This window comes from Physeter macrocephalus, unplaced genomic scaffold (assembly GCF_002837175.3).
Source record: "Physeter macrocephalus isolate SW-GA unplaced genomic scaffold, ASM283717v5 random_215, whole genome shotgun sequence".
NCBI classification, from domain to species: Eukaryota; Metazoa; Chordata; class Mammalia; order Artiodactyla; family Physeteridae; genus Physeter; species Physeter macrocephalus.
In genome coordinates this window covers 27,600-40,157 of record NW_021145501.1, presented here as the reverse complement: position 1 = coordinate 40,157, position 12,558 = coordinate 27,600, and the positions used below count along the sequence as shown (strand labels likewise).

The 12,558-nt window shown below is 56.0% G+C and overlaps 2 protein-coding genes across 4 annotated transcripts; one reads left to right on the top strand and one right to left on the bottom strand.

Annotated features, from left to right (window-relative positions):
• Nucleotides 1–754: 754 nt before the first annotated feature.
• On the bottom strand, nucleotides 755–3,249 carry LOC129391848 (DDIT3 upstream open reading frame protein). The gene is made up of 2 exons (XM_055082680.1): nucleotides 3,145–3,249; nucleotides 755–808 (listed from the first exon to the last, which is right to left on the bottom strand). The coding sequence occupies exons 1-2, from the start codon at nucleotides 3,205–3,207 to the stop codon at nucleotides 767–769; spliced, it is 105 nt and encodes a 34-aa protein (XP_054938655.1). The 5' UTR covers nucleotides 3,208–3,249; the 3' UTR covers nucleotides 755–766.
• Nucleotides 3,250–3,351: 102 nt separating this feature from the next.
• On the top strand, nucleotides 3,352–12,453 carry MBD6 (methyl-CpG binding domain protein 6). 3 transcript variants are annotated; one of them, XM_028484703.2, is made up of 12 exons: nucleotides 3,352–3,470; nucleotides 6,395–6,458; nucleotides 6,638–6,774; nucleotides 7,063–7,165; nucleotides 7,295–7,457; nucleotides 7,680–8,735; nucleotides 8,913–9,574; nucleotides 9,858–10,011; nucleotides 10,195–10,364; nucleotides 10,490–10,903; nucleotides 11,282–11,345; nucleotides 11,491–12,453. In XM_028484703.2, the coding sequence occupies exons 3-12, from the start codon at nucleotides 6,662–6,664 to the stop codon at nucleotides 11,856–11,858; spliced, it is 3,267 nt and encodes a 1,088-aa protein (XP_028340504.1). In that variant the 5' UTR covers nucleotides 3,352–3,470; nucleotides 6,395–6,458; nucleotides 6,638–6,661; the 3' UTR covers nucleotides 11,859–12,453. The 3 variants fall into 3 exon arrangements, with proteins under 3 accessions (XP_028340504.1, XP_028340505.1, XP_054938651.1); XM_028484704.2 differs by lacking the exon at nucleotides 3,352–3,470 and adding an exon at nucleotides 5,540–5,806; XM_055082676.1 differs by lacking the exon at nucleotides 3,352–3,470 and adding an exon at nucleotides 11,006–11,058 and having other exon boundaries at nucleotides 6,315–6,458; nucleotides 11,491–11,710.
• The last annotated feature ends 105 nt before the right edge of the window (nucleotides 12,454–12,558 follow it).

Here is a 12,558-nt window from a genome sequence, read left to right as displayed (position 1 = left end):
TGGATCAGGCTCTGGGAAAGGACATACTCAGGATAGTGGTGGGGGGGAGAAGCTCCACAAAGCCGTCAGTCTACGGGTTGGCACACTGGCCTGCTGCCTGTCTGTTTTGGTAGATAAAAGTTTATTGGAACACGGCCACATCCATTTATTTACACATTGTTTACGGCTGCTTTCATGAGACAACAGCAGAGATGAATAGTTGTGACAGAGACTATTCTGTGTGGCCCTCAACGTCTAAAATACTTACTGTCTGACCCTTTAAAATTTACCAACCCCTGATCTAGAATGATATTCCGTCTTTGCTTTTGCCCAGCACTTGCAGAAGCAAGTGCCTGGATGTGCATTCTTACGGGTTCCTAGTAAAGGTCTTCAGCCCCCCCTTGGGGAACTCCACTGGTTGTTTCCAGGGGCAGTCACCAGACCATCTGTGCTCCTTTCTCCTCCTGTGTGGGGAGCTGGGGCAGACAGTCCTTGGGTCAGTCTAACCTTGGTGGGGACGGAGGTGTGGTGAGACCTCACCTGACTGCTCACTCAGGGCCAGCTTTCAATTAGGACATGCTCTAAGAATAGTGATTTGGTCACCTTGTTAGGGGCAGGTCAGGAGGATGGATGTGGCCTAATAGCAAAAACCTGGTCAGATTCAAACTGTCCTCTCCCACCTTCTCTAGGTGTTTTCATAATTTTCATAATTAGGGTCCCAGTAAAGGGGGCCTAAGCAGCAATTCTTAGGAGCTGGTTTTGGGAAAGTGGTTAAGTTTACCTGCTTTCAGGTGTGGTGATGTATGAAGATACACTTCCTTCTGGAACACTGTGGGGATCAAAGATAAATGTTAGCCATTTCTGGAAGCGAGGAGAGAGGCAGGTTCTTTTATCTCCAGCTTCCTACTGCTCCTTCCTTACTTCCTGTCTTATAGAGTATAGTTAAGTTATTGGTCCCTGTAGCCATTTCTAAGGACAGAGAAGAGCCTGACTTCCTTTATTTTTAGTTGCTGACATTTGTAGTCCTGATTACGTAATAGCAAAATCCTGGCCAACTCAGCTTTCTCTAAATTTAAGGCAGTCCTCAAATCTGCCAGGGTAAGGACTGGACTACAGGGAAGGGAACAAATCAAGTGGCATTTTCCTAATTCCATTCCCACACTGACATCCTCCAAATGTGTATTTCCAGTCTAGACCTCTCCTGGGACCTCCAACTCTATCTAACTGCTTACTTGCCATTCTCTTTTTGGATATCTAATATGCATCTCGGACTGAACGTGTCCAAAGACAAACTCCTGCTAATGTTCTCCTTCCAAGGTCTTTCCTGTCTCGGTATACAGCAACTTTAGTTCCTTGAGCCAAAAACCTTGGTATCGTCCTTGATTCCTCTCCTCTCACACCCCACAATCCAATCCAAACCACCAGCAAAACTTCTTGAGTCATTCTTCAAAACCCCAGAATCTAAACACGTCTCACCAATTCCACTGTTTCTAATCTAGATCAAGTTACTGTCATCTCTCTTGGGTGACTGCAGAAACCTCTTGACTGCAGGTCTCCCAGTTTCTGCTTCTGCAACCCCTCCCAGAGTCTATTCACAACAGCACCCAAAGTGAGCCTTTTAAAACTTAAGTCAGGCTGTGTCATTCCTCTGTTCAAAACCTTCTCATTTCACACATATTAAAAGCGAAGTCCTTAAAATGGCTTAGAAGGCCCTCCACAATCTGCTCTTTCCTTGCCCTGTTTTTCTCATTGACCACTCTCCGTCTTGCTCACTCTAGGCCAGCCAGCTGGCCTCCTGTTCCCTAAAGATACTATGCATGCTCCCACCTTAGGACCTCTGCTCTTGCTGTTCCTTCTCCTGGAAAGCTCTTCCTTCCACATACCACATGGCTTACTGCCTTGCCTATTTTTAGGTCTTTCATTTAAATATCACCTCCGTGGGGGAATCCCTGACCACCCAGTGTAAACTGCAACCTCCACTTAGCATTCTCTACCCTTCCATGCTTTAGTTTTTTTCTATGGCATTTACATATTTGCTTACTGTATGCCTCTTCCCACTGAAATGTAAGCTCTGTGAGAGGAAGAGTTTTTATCTCTTGTTCATGGATAAATGCTGGGCTCCAAACTTAACCAGCATAGTAGGTGCTGGTTAAGTATTTGTTAGGAATCAATGGATAAATCTCCCCAATCTCTCATAGGGAAAGGAGGACGAAGCCCAGAGGCAGAGCGGCAGCTGCCTATCCCTGGGGACTGTAGATGCAATATCGTCCTCAGTGCTTCTCTACAGGGCTGTCCTCCCTTGGGAACCCTCCTTGCTTTCCAGTGTGTGGGACATAGCTTTCATCAGCAGTGGAGCCCCGGGCCAGAGGGCTGCAGAGCCAAGCAGGGGGCTGACCTGATGCAATGGTTACACAGAGATTAGCTGGAGACAGCACAAGGGGAAAGAGGCAAGGACCAATCCCAGGGGAAGGACAATCCACTGGGGAGACCTCCAAATGGCTTCCCACACTTAAAAGATTCAGGACGCTCTCTTGTGCAGAAGGCTTAGGGACCTCTGGGGAAAAGGAAAACTCATCTCTGCTCCCTGTCCATCGACACCCCTCTTCCCAAAGCCTTGTGTCAGTCTCTTTTAAGATTCTCTCCTCTGCAAGGGTGCAGAAAGAATGTCCTGTGGAGGGTCCAAAAGCCCCATCTACTGACGTGGCTATGCTGGCCCTGAGACGCTGCGGCTGAGACAGGATTGGGGGTGGGGGAGGACGCTGGTGGCAAAGTGGCGGCAGCGGCCTGAACCACTGTCAACCAGCCTTCTCGGCGCGGGGGTGTGTCCTGTTGCCCCGCCTCCCACCCGGCAGGCCTAACGAGGAGGCCTGGGGTCTGCAACGCGAGAGAAAAAATCTTCCTAGTGCAGCTGGGGCCCCTTCCCTGAACAGCACAGAGTAGGGCCTGTGCTCCGGGCAGTGGTGGGATGCTGCTGTCGTGCGAAGGAAGAGGGGTCTGTAAGCATTACTTCTGAATGAAGGCTTCTCCTCATCCCTCCCCCGGACGGTCACTTCATTGCGGAGGGCGTGGGACCCATCCTTAAGAGCGGATGCCGTAACTTTAAGGGGACAACTGGTGTTCACGAGGATGGGAGGGTAAAAGGTAGACGGGGGAATCAGTACTCGCCTTTCTCCTCAGGTTCCGGCTCTGATTTTGGCTCTGTCGCTGCCACCCGCTCATCTTCAACATGATACACTCTATGCCTTAGACTCAAGCCTCTGACCCGGATAGCGCGGAGCTGAGATCTTTTAATAGGGCCTTGCCCTCCTCTCCGGGGGTGGATCCAGAAGCCTACCAATCATAAAGCGGCACGCCGGCATTGGCCCCGCCTCATACCTTACATCCGCCACTCAGGAGCCCCGAGGCACCGCCCCCATCGCTCCCTCCCGCTTGGGGGTCGAGTTAGTGTTGGACCCGGAAGTGGCTTTGGGTCACGAGGCTTCGCGGAGGAGGTGAGTGAGTCATGCGCGCGCGCGGAGGGGAGAGCTGGCGGGGGAGGGGAGGAAAGGGGGGCGGGGATGATGCAATGTTTGGCAACCGGTATCTGCGCGCGCACGCGCAGGGCACTACAAGGGTGGTGGGAGGTGCGGGGGGTGGGGGAGAGGAAAGAGGGCGGGGCGCCAGCTCCCGGCACCCAACGGCCCCAACAGCTCTCAACCGTGGTTGCCCCTAGGCTGCGGTGTGAAGCCTCACTGTAGCTTGTCTCCCTCAAGAGCTCTTGTTCCGCCCACCTGACATGAGCCCCCGTTTTACCTCCTCCACAAGAGACTCCCATTTTCTTTGCCCCTCATCCCCTCCCAGCTAATGGACACAAGGTCTTTTAAACCTCCGTCCTTTGAAAATTTGCATCCAACCACCAGGGTTGTTTGCATCTTCTTGAGTCTTCCTAAAGGGGTCCTCTCTTTTAGCTCCCTGGCTCCCTCAAAAGAGGCCAAGTAACTTGAATCCCCTTGGTAGTCATTTTCAGCTCCTCCTCGCTGACGAGCACCCTTCAACTCTTTATCTTTGTAAAGTTTTTGATGAGCACTTGGCATGCCAGAATTCATGTTCTTTGCCGGGTGGCCCCGATTCCCACTGTTTCCCTTATCACCTTCCCCCGTGGTGCTCTGGTGCCCTTCACCAACGATCAGGCCCGCCCTTTTCAGTGTACCAGACCTGCAAGTCCTGTGACTCCCTGCTGTGAGGAGCTGGGCATAGGCCTCCTGCTTTCTAGGTGTTTGGGCTACAGTAGGGCTGTGTTGCCTGGAACACTGCGTGCACGTGAGCGCACGACTGCCTTGGACTGGGTTGTCAGGAGCCCAGATTCTAGCCTCAGCGGTCCCTCACTTGCCCAGGGATCCCAGGCCTGCCACCTAATCTCCCCGTGCTTCACCATTCTTGTTAGTAAATAAAAGATAACGAGTTGTGGGAGTAAAATGAGAGAATTATGAACTTGGAGGCAGCTTGAACAAAAGTGAAAAGCACCGTGGAAAATGCAAAGTATTTTTCTAGTGCCATTAGGTAGAAAACAGAGGCCATATGGTGGCCTGTTACATATCCTGTCATACCCTCATGGGGGCAGCCGGAGTTTGTCCTAAGTAGAAACTGTCAACAAGGCTGGTTGTGGCTGGGTGGCAGCTTCAGGCGGTGGTGTGACGGTGACAGGTCCTTGGCCAGGCCTGCACCATTGCTCCAGAGCTCCATTTCTCCTTCTGTAAATGGGGGTGGGGGTGGGTTGGAGCAGATGGTCTCTCCTGGCCCGAAGACATGACCAGGTTGTCAGTGACAGGCAGAGGGCATGTGACTTGACAGGCCGGGGTCGTGTTGTGACTTGTTGACCTGGGGAGGCGGGTCAAGTCCCAGCACACTACCCGGGAAGCCTTTGGGGGCGGGGCAGGGCAAGTCGCGACTTTCATCTTTTGGGGCCGGTTCCTCCCGGACCTGGCATTCCTGGCTCCCCCAACAGATTGTGGCTTCGGAAGGGGCTCCTCCCGGGGGAGGGCTGGGATTGGCCACCAGTGGCCTGGGAAGAGGCTCGGATCCTTCCGCGGAGGCCGGGGGGGGGCGCGGGGGGGTGGGGCCCGCGTGGGGTGTTTGTTCTCTTGGGGATTAATGGGGGGTTGTGGGGGAGGGGTAGGCGCGCTCCCGCATGCGCACTGCGGCCCCTCCAGTTGGCTCGTCCTTGTCCGCTGGGCGGGGGCCCGGCCCCGCCCCTCTCCCGTCCGGGCAGCGGCGGCGGCAGCGGCGGCTGCGGCGGTGGCGGCGGCAGCGACGGCGGCGGCGGTAGCAGCCTGCGCGGTGTCTTCTGGGAACGGAATCCCCAGGGCTGCCCCTGGCCCCCATGGCGCATGCGCGGGAGGCCGCTCGGTGATCCGCGGCGGCGGCAGCGGCGCTTCCTGCTAGGACCGGCCGGGGCCGTACCGGAGGCTCGGGCTCCACCGACCCTCCTCCCACTCCCTCCCACTCACCCTCTGGGCCGCGACTGCGCAGGGCGGGGCCGGCCCATTCCCCCGCCCTCACCTGCCCCCACCGTTTTTCCCTCTCACTGCTTGACTTTTGCCTTCTTCACCTCCTTCCCCTCAGTGCTTCGCCCACCCTCCGCCCGCCCTCTCCCCAAGTTCCTTCCTACTTCGTGCGCCTTCCCCTCCTCCCCAAGCCGAGGGAAGCAGGCTGGGTGACAGGCGCCTTGTTATGAGAGGGAAAGTTTAGAAGCCGCCAGTGTGGGGTGGGAGCGATGGTAAGGTTGGAGAGGATACTTGCAGGTTTGGGGGGCGTCCCCATGTACATCAGAGGAGAATCCTTCTTGGAGGTAATTTGAAGCCAGTGGGACAGGAGGTGCTGAATCCCCTTGCCTTAGGCTTGGGGGAAAATTGGGAGTTTCTGAGAATCGTGGGAGAAGACCCAAATGAACTAGATCAGTGGTTGTCTAGTGGAGCCAGGCATGGGGGGAGTTATGCTGGTACCACCCCAGCGGGCAGTTGGGCAATTGCCTGGTGACCTGTGGGGCAATCTACTTTTTATATGATCTTCCTGAGGGGGAGGGAACAGCAGGGGCCAGACTCTCTGGGAAACTTCCTAGTGGCCTGGTATTATAGGAATTAGCCCACACTCTTGGCTGAAGGTTTCTCTCCTTGGTGGGACAAAGGGGCCTTACCCTTTATATGCCTAGGGATTGGGCTGTGATTCCTTGGTCCCTGGAAGTTGAGGCTTTGACCCTCTGGTCCCTAGGGACTGGACATGGAAAGGATGGTTTTGGACTCAGCCAGCAGATCCCTGAGATCTTTATGGGTACTTACCTCATATTATTAAGAATCTTTCCATTGAGAGTTTCCTGGGCTGTGGTACTTTCCTAGCTTGGGCAGATTCCTGACGGTCCCTCCTCTCTCCTGTGTTGCAGGTGTGGGCTAAGCCGGCGGCCCCGGCTTTAGACTGGACCCCACAATGTTTGCAGAGATGTTCAGGTAGCCATGGTGGGATGGCAGAGGGTTCCCCTTCATTCTCTCTCCCAGCTCACCGAGGGTTTCCCCTTGCCTCCGAGTCCTCTTGAGTCTCCCCACAACCTTTGCTTTTCTTAAGTACTCCCTCAGGTACCCAGCCCAGTTTAATCCTCCTAATGCCACATGGATGTCTGTGTTATCAGGCACGTGGGAGCTGATTACACACAATGAATGGGGGCAATGAGAGCAGTGGAGCAGACAGAGCTGGGGGCCCTGTGGCCACATCTGTCCCCATCGGCTGGCAGCGCTGTGTTCGAGAGGGTGCTGTGCTCTATATCAGGTGTGACTCCCCCAAATTCCCCAGTTTCTATCCCCAGGCCCTTCAATTGCCTGAGTTTTCTCCCATCCCTCCTCTCAAAGCCCAGATTGCTGGTGCCCTGTTGCTCTCCTCTGTTCCTCCTCCTTCCTCAGCCTTTTTGCTCTCTGTGTCTCTGGCCCTTTGCATTTGTTCTGTCTCTTCCTTAACTCTGCTCTTCCTAGGAAGGTCTTTGACTAATGAACTGTTCTTTAAGAGTCTCCTAATTCCGTGTCAGCTAATCCCATACTCTCTGACCCTGTCCTCTCCCAGCCCAAGTGGCACAGAGCTGTCTTCCTTGGAGCAAACCCGGAGCTACCTCCTCAGCGATGGGACCTGCAAGTGCGGTCTGGAGTGTCCACTCAATGTCCCCAAGGTCAGAGTGGTGAGGGGAGCCAGAGAGTACAGGGATAAGCCGAGAGACTTAATGCGAATCACCGACTGTGGTAGCTTTTCTCACAGATTCTGTTCCCTCAGGGTCCCTGTCCATGCTTCCACCTTGCAGGTTTTCAACTTTGACCCTTTGGCCCCGGTGACCCCGGGTGGGGCTGGGGTGGGGCCAGCATCAGAGGAGGACATGACCAAGCTGTGCAACCACCGGCGGAAAGCCGTTGCCATGGCAACTCTGTACCGCAGCATGGAGACCACCTGCTCACACTCTTCTCCTGGTGAATCTTTTCCACTTTACAGAGACAGGAAAACTTAAGGGCCTGGAAGAGGGATGGTGGGAGGAGCTTTGTGAGAGGGAAGCAAGGAGAAGGGTGGAGTGGGGAGCTGCTTGGTGAGAGGAGGGCACAGGGAAGCTTGGAATTTATGGGAGAAGGGATGGAGAAGACAAAGTTCTTGGAAGGGGAGCCACAGGTTGATCCTTTGTTTCTCATTTATTGCAGGAGAGGGAGCGAGCCCCCAAATGTTCCACACTGTGTCCCCAGGGCCTCCCTCTGCCCGCCCACCCTGTCGAGTTCCTCCTACAACTCCGCTTAATGGGGCTCCTGGCTCCCTTCCCCCAGAACCACCTTCAGTTCCACAGGCTTTCCCCCCTCTAGCAGGCCCTGGGGGGCTCTTCCCACAGCCAAGGCTTCCTGACCCAGTCCCCTCCGGAGGCAGCAGCAGCCCTTGTTTCCTGCCAAGGGGCAATGCCCCTTCTCCAGCTCCACCTCCTCCACCTGCTATTAGCCTCAATGCCCCCTCATATAGCTGGGGAGCTGCTCTCCGATCCAGCCTGGTGCCCCCTGACTTGGGCTCTCCTCCAGCCCCCCATGCCTCCTCCTCACCACCTTCTGACCCTCCTCTCTTCCACTGTAGTGATGCCTTAACACCTCCTCCCCTGCCCCCAAGCAATAATCTCCCTGGTCCCCCTGGCCCCCCTGGTCCTGCCACTCAGCCACCAGTGTCTTCAGCCACTATGCACCTGCCCCTGGTCCTGGGGCCCCTAGGAGGGGCCCCCACGGTGGAGGGGCCCGGGGCACCCCCCTTCCTTGCTAGCAGCCTACTCTCTGCAGCGGCCAAGGCACAGCACCCCTCTCTCCCCCCTCCCAGCACTTTACAGGGCCGAAGGCCCCGTGCCCAGGCGCCCTCAGCTTCCCACTCTTCATCACTGCCCCGTCCCTCTCAGCGTCGTCCCCGCCGCCCCCCAACTGTACTGCGATTGCTAGAAGGGGGAGGCCCTCAAGCCCCTAGACGGAGCCGCCCTCGGGCCCCCGCTCCCGCCCCACAACCTTTTCCTCTCCCTGAGCCCTCCCAACCGATTCTCCCTTCTGTGCTGTCCCTGCTGGGACTCCCCACCCCTGGCCCTCCCCACTCTGATGGAAGCTTTAACCTTTTGGGGTCAGACGCACACCTTCCTCCTCCCCCAACCCTCTCCTCAGGGAGCCCTCCCCAGCCCAGGCACCCCATCCCGCCCTCCCTGCCTGGGACCACCAGTGGCAGCCTCAGCAGTGTGCCAGGTATGTGAGTGTGATGGAGCCCTTCCTCCCTTCGGGTGGAGAGAGACAGCCAAGGCACTTACGGGAGAATTGAGAGAGCTCTGTGGTGGTTTTCTGGGTTGGGGGCAGGGAGGTTGGATTCTTTGGACGCTGGGAGGAAGGAACTCCCTTGAGCTGAACCTCTCTTTTTCTTTGCAGGTGCCCCTGCCCCACCAGCTGCCTCCAAAGCCCCCCTAGTCCCTAGCCCTGTGCTTCAAAGCCCATCCGAAGCGCTCGGGATGGGGTCGGGCCCAGCCTGCCCTCTGCCTCCCCTGGCTGGTGGGGAGGCTTTCCCATTCCCCAGCCCCGAGCAGGGCCTGGCGCTGAGTGGAGCCGGCTTCCCGGGGATGCTAGGGACCTTGCCTCTCCCTCTGAGTCTGGGGCAACCTCCGCCTTCTCCATTGCTCAGCCACAGTTTATTTGGCGTGCTGGCTGGGGGAGGGGGACAACCTCCCCCTGAGCCCCTGCTACCCCCACCAGGGGGACCTGGCCCTCCCCTAGCCCCAGGCGAGCCCGAAGGGCCTTCGCTTTTGGTGGCTTCCCTGCTTCCACCACCCCCCTCAGACCTTCTTCCACCCCCTTCCGCACCCCCTAGCAACCTCCTTGCCTCCTTCCTGCCCCTGTTGGCCCTGGGCCCCACAGCTGGGGATGGAGAGGGATCTGCAGAGGGAGCCGGGGGTCCGAGTGGGGAGACGTTTTCAGGTTTGGGAGACCTGCCCCCCTTGCTGTTCCCCCCACTTTCAGCCCCCCCCACCCTCATAGCTTTAAATTCTGCGCTGCTGGCTGCCAGCCTGGATCCCCCCTCGGGGGCGCCCCCCCAGGTGAGGATGAGGGTGAGTGGGTGGGACAGAACCAGAGGTAGAATCAGAGATGGGAGCTGGGAGTCAGAGGCTTTCGGTTTCATGTCTGAGCTCTTCCTCAGGGTCTTTGGGGAGGGCTTAATTCTTGGCTGGGGGTAGGTAGGATGGCTGTAACAGCTGGGTCTGTATTTAATAAGCATGGCCTACTTCATGTGAGGCTTCGGTGGGATTGTACATATGAAAGTACTCGAAACTTATTGAATACTTTACACATGTAAATGTAATAACTATTCTTTCTCCTTAGCCCTGTGTCCTGAGTGCCCCCCAACCTGGACCACCTACCTCCAGTGTCACCACGGCAACTACTGACCCGGGGGCCTCCTCTCTGGGCAAGGCCCCCTCCAACTCAGGGAGACCCCCCCAACTCCTTAGCCCTCTGCTGAGTGCCAGCCTGCTGGGTGAGTCTGAGGGAAGACTCTGGTGTGGGAGAGAAGAAAGGAAGCAGAAAAATTGAGAGTAGAGGCTGGATGAATTAGGGAAGAAAGTCTCTGACCACTCGGTAAAGCCTAAAAGAATAATAGGGTCTGCTCAGCCTAGCCGGTTGGCCTAGGGAGACCCTTGACTTTACAATTCCTCAACAGGTGACCTGTCTTCGCTGACCAGCAGCCCTGGAACCCTCCCCAGTCTGCTGCAGCCTCCTGGCCCTCTTCTCTCTGGCCAGTTGGGGCTGCAGCTCCTCCCTGTGGGGGGAGCTCCTCCACCCCTCTCAGAGGCTTCTAGTCCCCTAGCCTGCCTGCTACAGAGTCTCCAGGTGAGGGTATGGGTGTGGCTGTGTTTGTTAGGGAGAGAAGTTTTTCCCAAACTGGAAGTATAGACATTTTGAGTTACAGTAGCAGAGGGACTGCATTTGAGACTGAGATTTTGTTTTGTCTGCAGATCCCTCCAGAGCAGCCAGAAGCTCCCTGTCTGCCCCCTGAGAGCCCCACCTCAGCCCTTGAACCGGAGCCTGCCCGGCCTCCCCTCAGTGCCTTAGCCCCACCCCACGGTTCTCCCGACCCCCCAGTCCCTGAGCTGCTCACTGGGAGGGGGTCAGGGAAACGGGGCCGGAGGGGAGGAGGGGGACTTAGGGGCATTAATGGTGAGGCCAGGCCAGGCCGGGGCCGAAAGCCTGGCAGCCGGCGGGAGCCTGGCCGACTGGCCCTCAAGTGGGGAGCACGTGGTGGCTTCAATGGACAAATGGAACGGTCCCCAAGAAGGACCCACCACTGGCAGCATAATGGGGAGCTGGCTGAAGGGGGTGCTGAGCCCAAGGATCCATCCCCTTCTGGGCCCCATTCTGAGGACCTTAAGGTGAGTGCAGAGTGATGGTGGTCTGGCTGGGCACAAAGACTCTGAGGAAAGGTTGAGGCCAAGGCGCCTTTTCCTACACACACAGTCTGTCAATTTTCTCAGGTGCCCCCAGGGGTAGTCAGAAAGTCTCGTCGTGGCCGGAGGAGAAAATACAAGTGAGTATTGGGCCCACCACAAAACCGGCCTTTCCCCACATCTTCTTGGGTTTATAGAAATAGCTCAAGAGCGACTTGGCTTTCAAAAAGGCAGATACTTGCTTGAATATGAATAAGGATGTTACGCCTTTACTATCGAAATGTAGAAAGTTTCCCACCCAAACTCTGAAATTCAGCTGGTGCTTGGGGAGGTGTTCCTGATCATCTGTGCCCCTTATTGCAGCCCTACCCGGAACAGCAACAGCTCCCGCCAAGACGTTACCTTGGACCCCAGCCCCACAACCCGCGTAAGTGTGCGTCCCTGTGTGGGTGGGTGCGAGTGCATGTACGGGGTGAGGCAGGAGGAGAAGGTCAGTGGGAGTGGGGAGAAAATAAAGGACTTTCTGATACCTAGCTGTTTGATCACTTCTTTCAACTTCCCCTCTTGTACAGGCGGCTGTCCCTCTGCCTCCCCGGGCCCGCCCTGGCCGTCCTGCCAAAAACAAGAGGAGGAAACTGGCCCCATAGCAGCCATACCTGGAGCTGGATCTGACCCTGACTGGGGAGAGCTGAGTGCTGAGCCTTGGGAGCCCCTGCCAGCCACGTGCACCTGTGGACAGTGGGTGGGGGCACTACTCCCCACTCAGAGCACAAATGCAACCCCTTCCCCACAATCCCATCCTGAGCCATTGCAGGGGGTAGGGAGGTCACCCCCTCCCCCCCGAAGCCATGTCACTGAAAAGGCCTGGGGGGGGGTATATGGCCCTCTCCCCACCAGGCTAAGGGGAACACCCCTTTCCCCAGGTCTTTTATTTGTTTAAGTTATTTTTGCACAAATGACTCTTTTATATTTAATTCGACTTCATTGCCTCCCTTCTCGAAGCCAGCAGGCTCAGTTTACAAACCTGTGAGCTACTGTTGGCTGCTGCCCTCCTTCCCAGTGAAAGGTACAAAGCAATAAGCATCATGCACCCTCCCCTCACCCCTACAACACCCCTCTGCCTCTGGCTCAGGTTGCTCAAAGCACAGATCCCTTCTTACCCCCGTCCCCAGGTTTGAAACACATAGCCTCATTTCAAGGTGTAGCCAGCTTCCCTCTACTTTCCTCTGGGATATAAAAAGGGGGTAAGGGGGCAAAGAGAGCCATCTGGGTCTCTCCTCCCATACACACTACACTGCCCCTTCTCCCCCCATCAAAACGCTCAGAGACGTTGTGATGATGCGACTGAGGATTATGCAACGTGGTCCAACCGGAGCGGCCAGCATGACCAGCTGTCCAGGGGCTGCCTCCTGCCTTTTCTTTTGTAAAGACAAGACCTTTGGGAGTTTTAATTCTGTTTTGTACTTGCCCTTTGGGGCCTCCACTGCTTTTCTATGGGAGACACTCTTAATTTAACAGATGAGAATATTTTGAAACTCTGGCTCTGACTCTGTCCTCATTTTTTCCTTAGTTCTTTTGTAGGAACAGGTTACAATTTAAATCCTTCTCTTATAGTAGAGAGTGGCTTAGACTGTCTATTA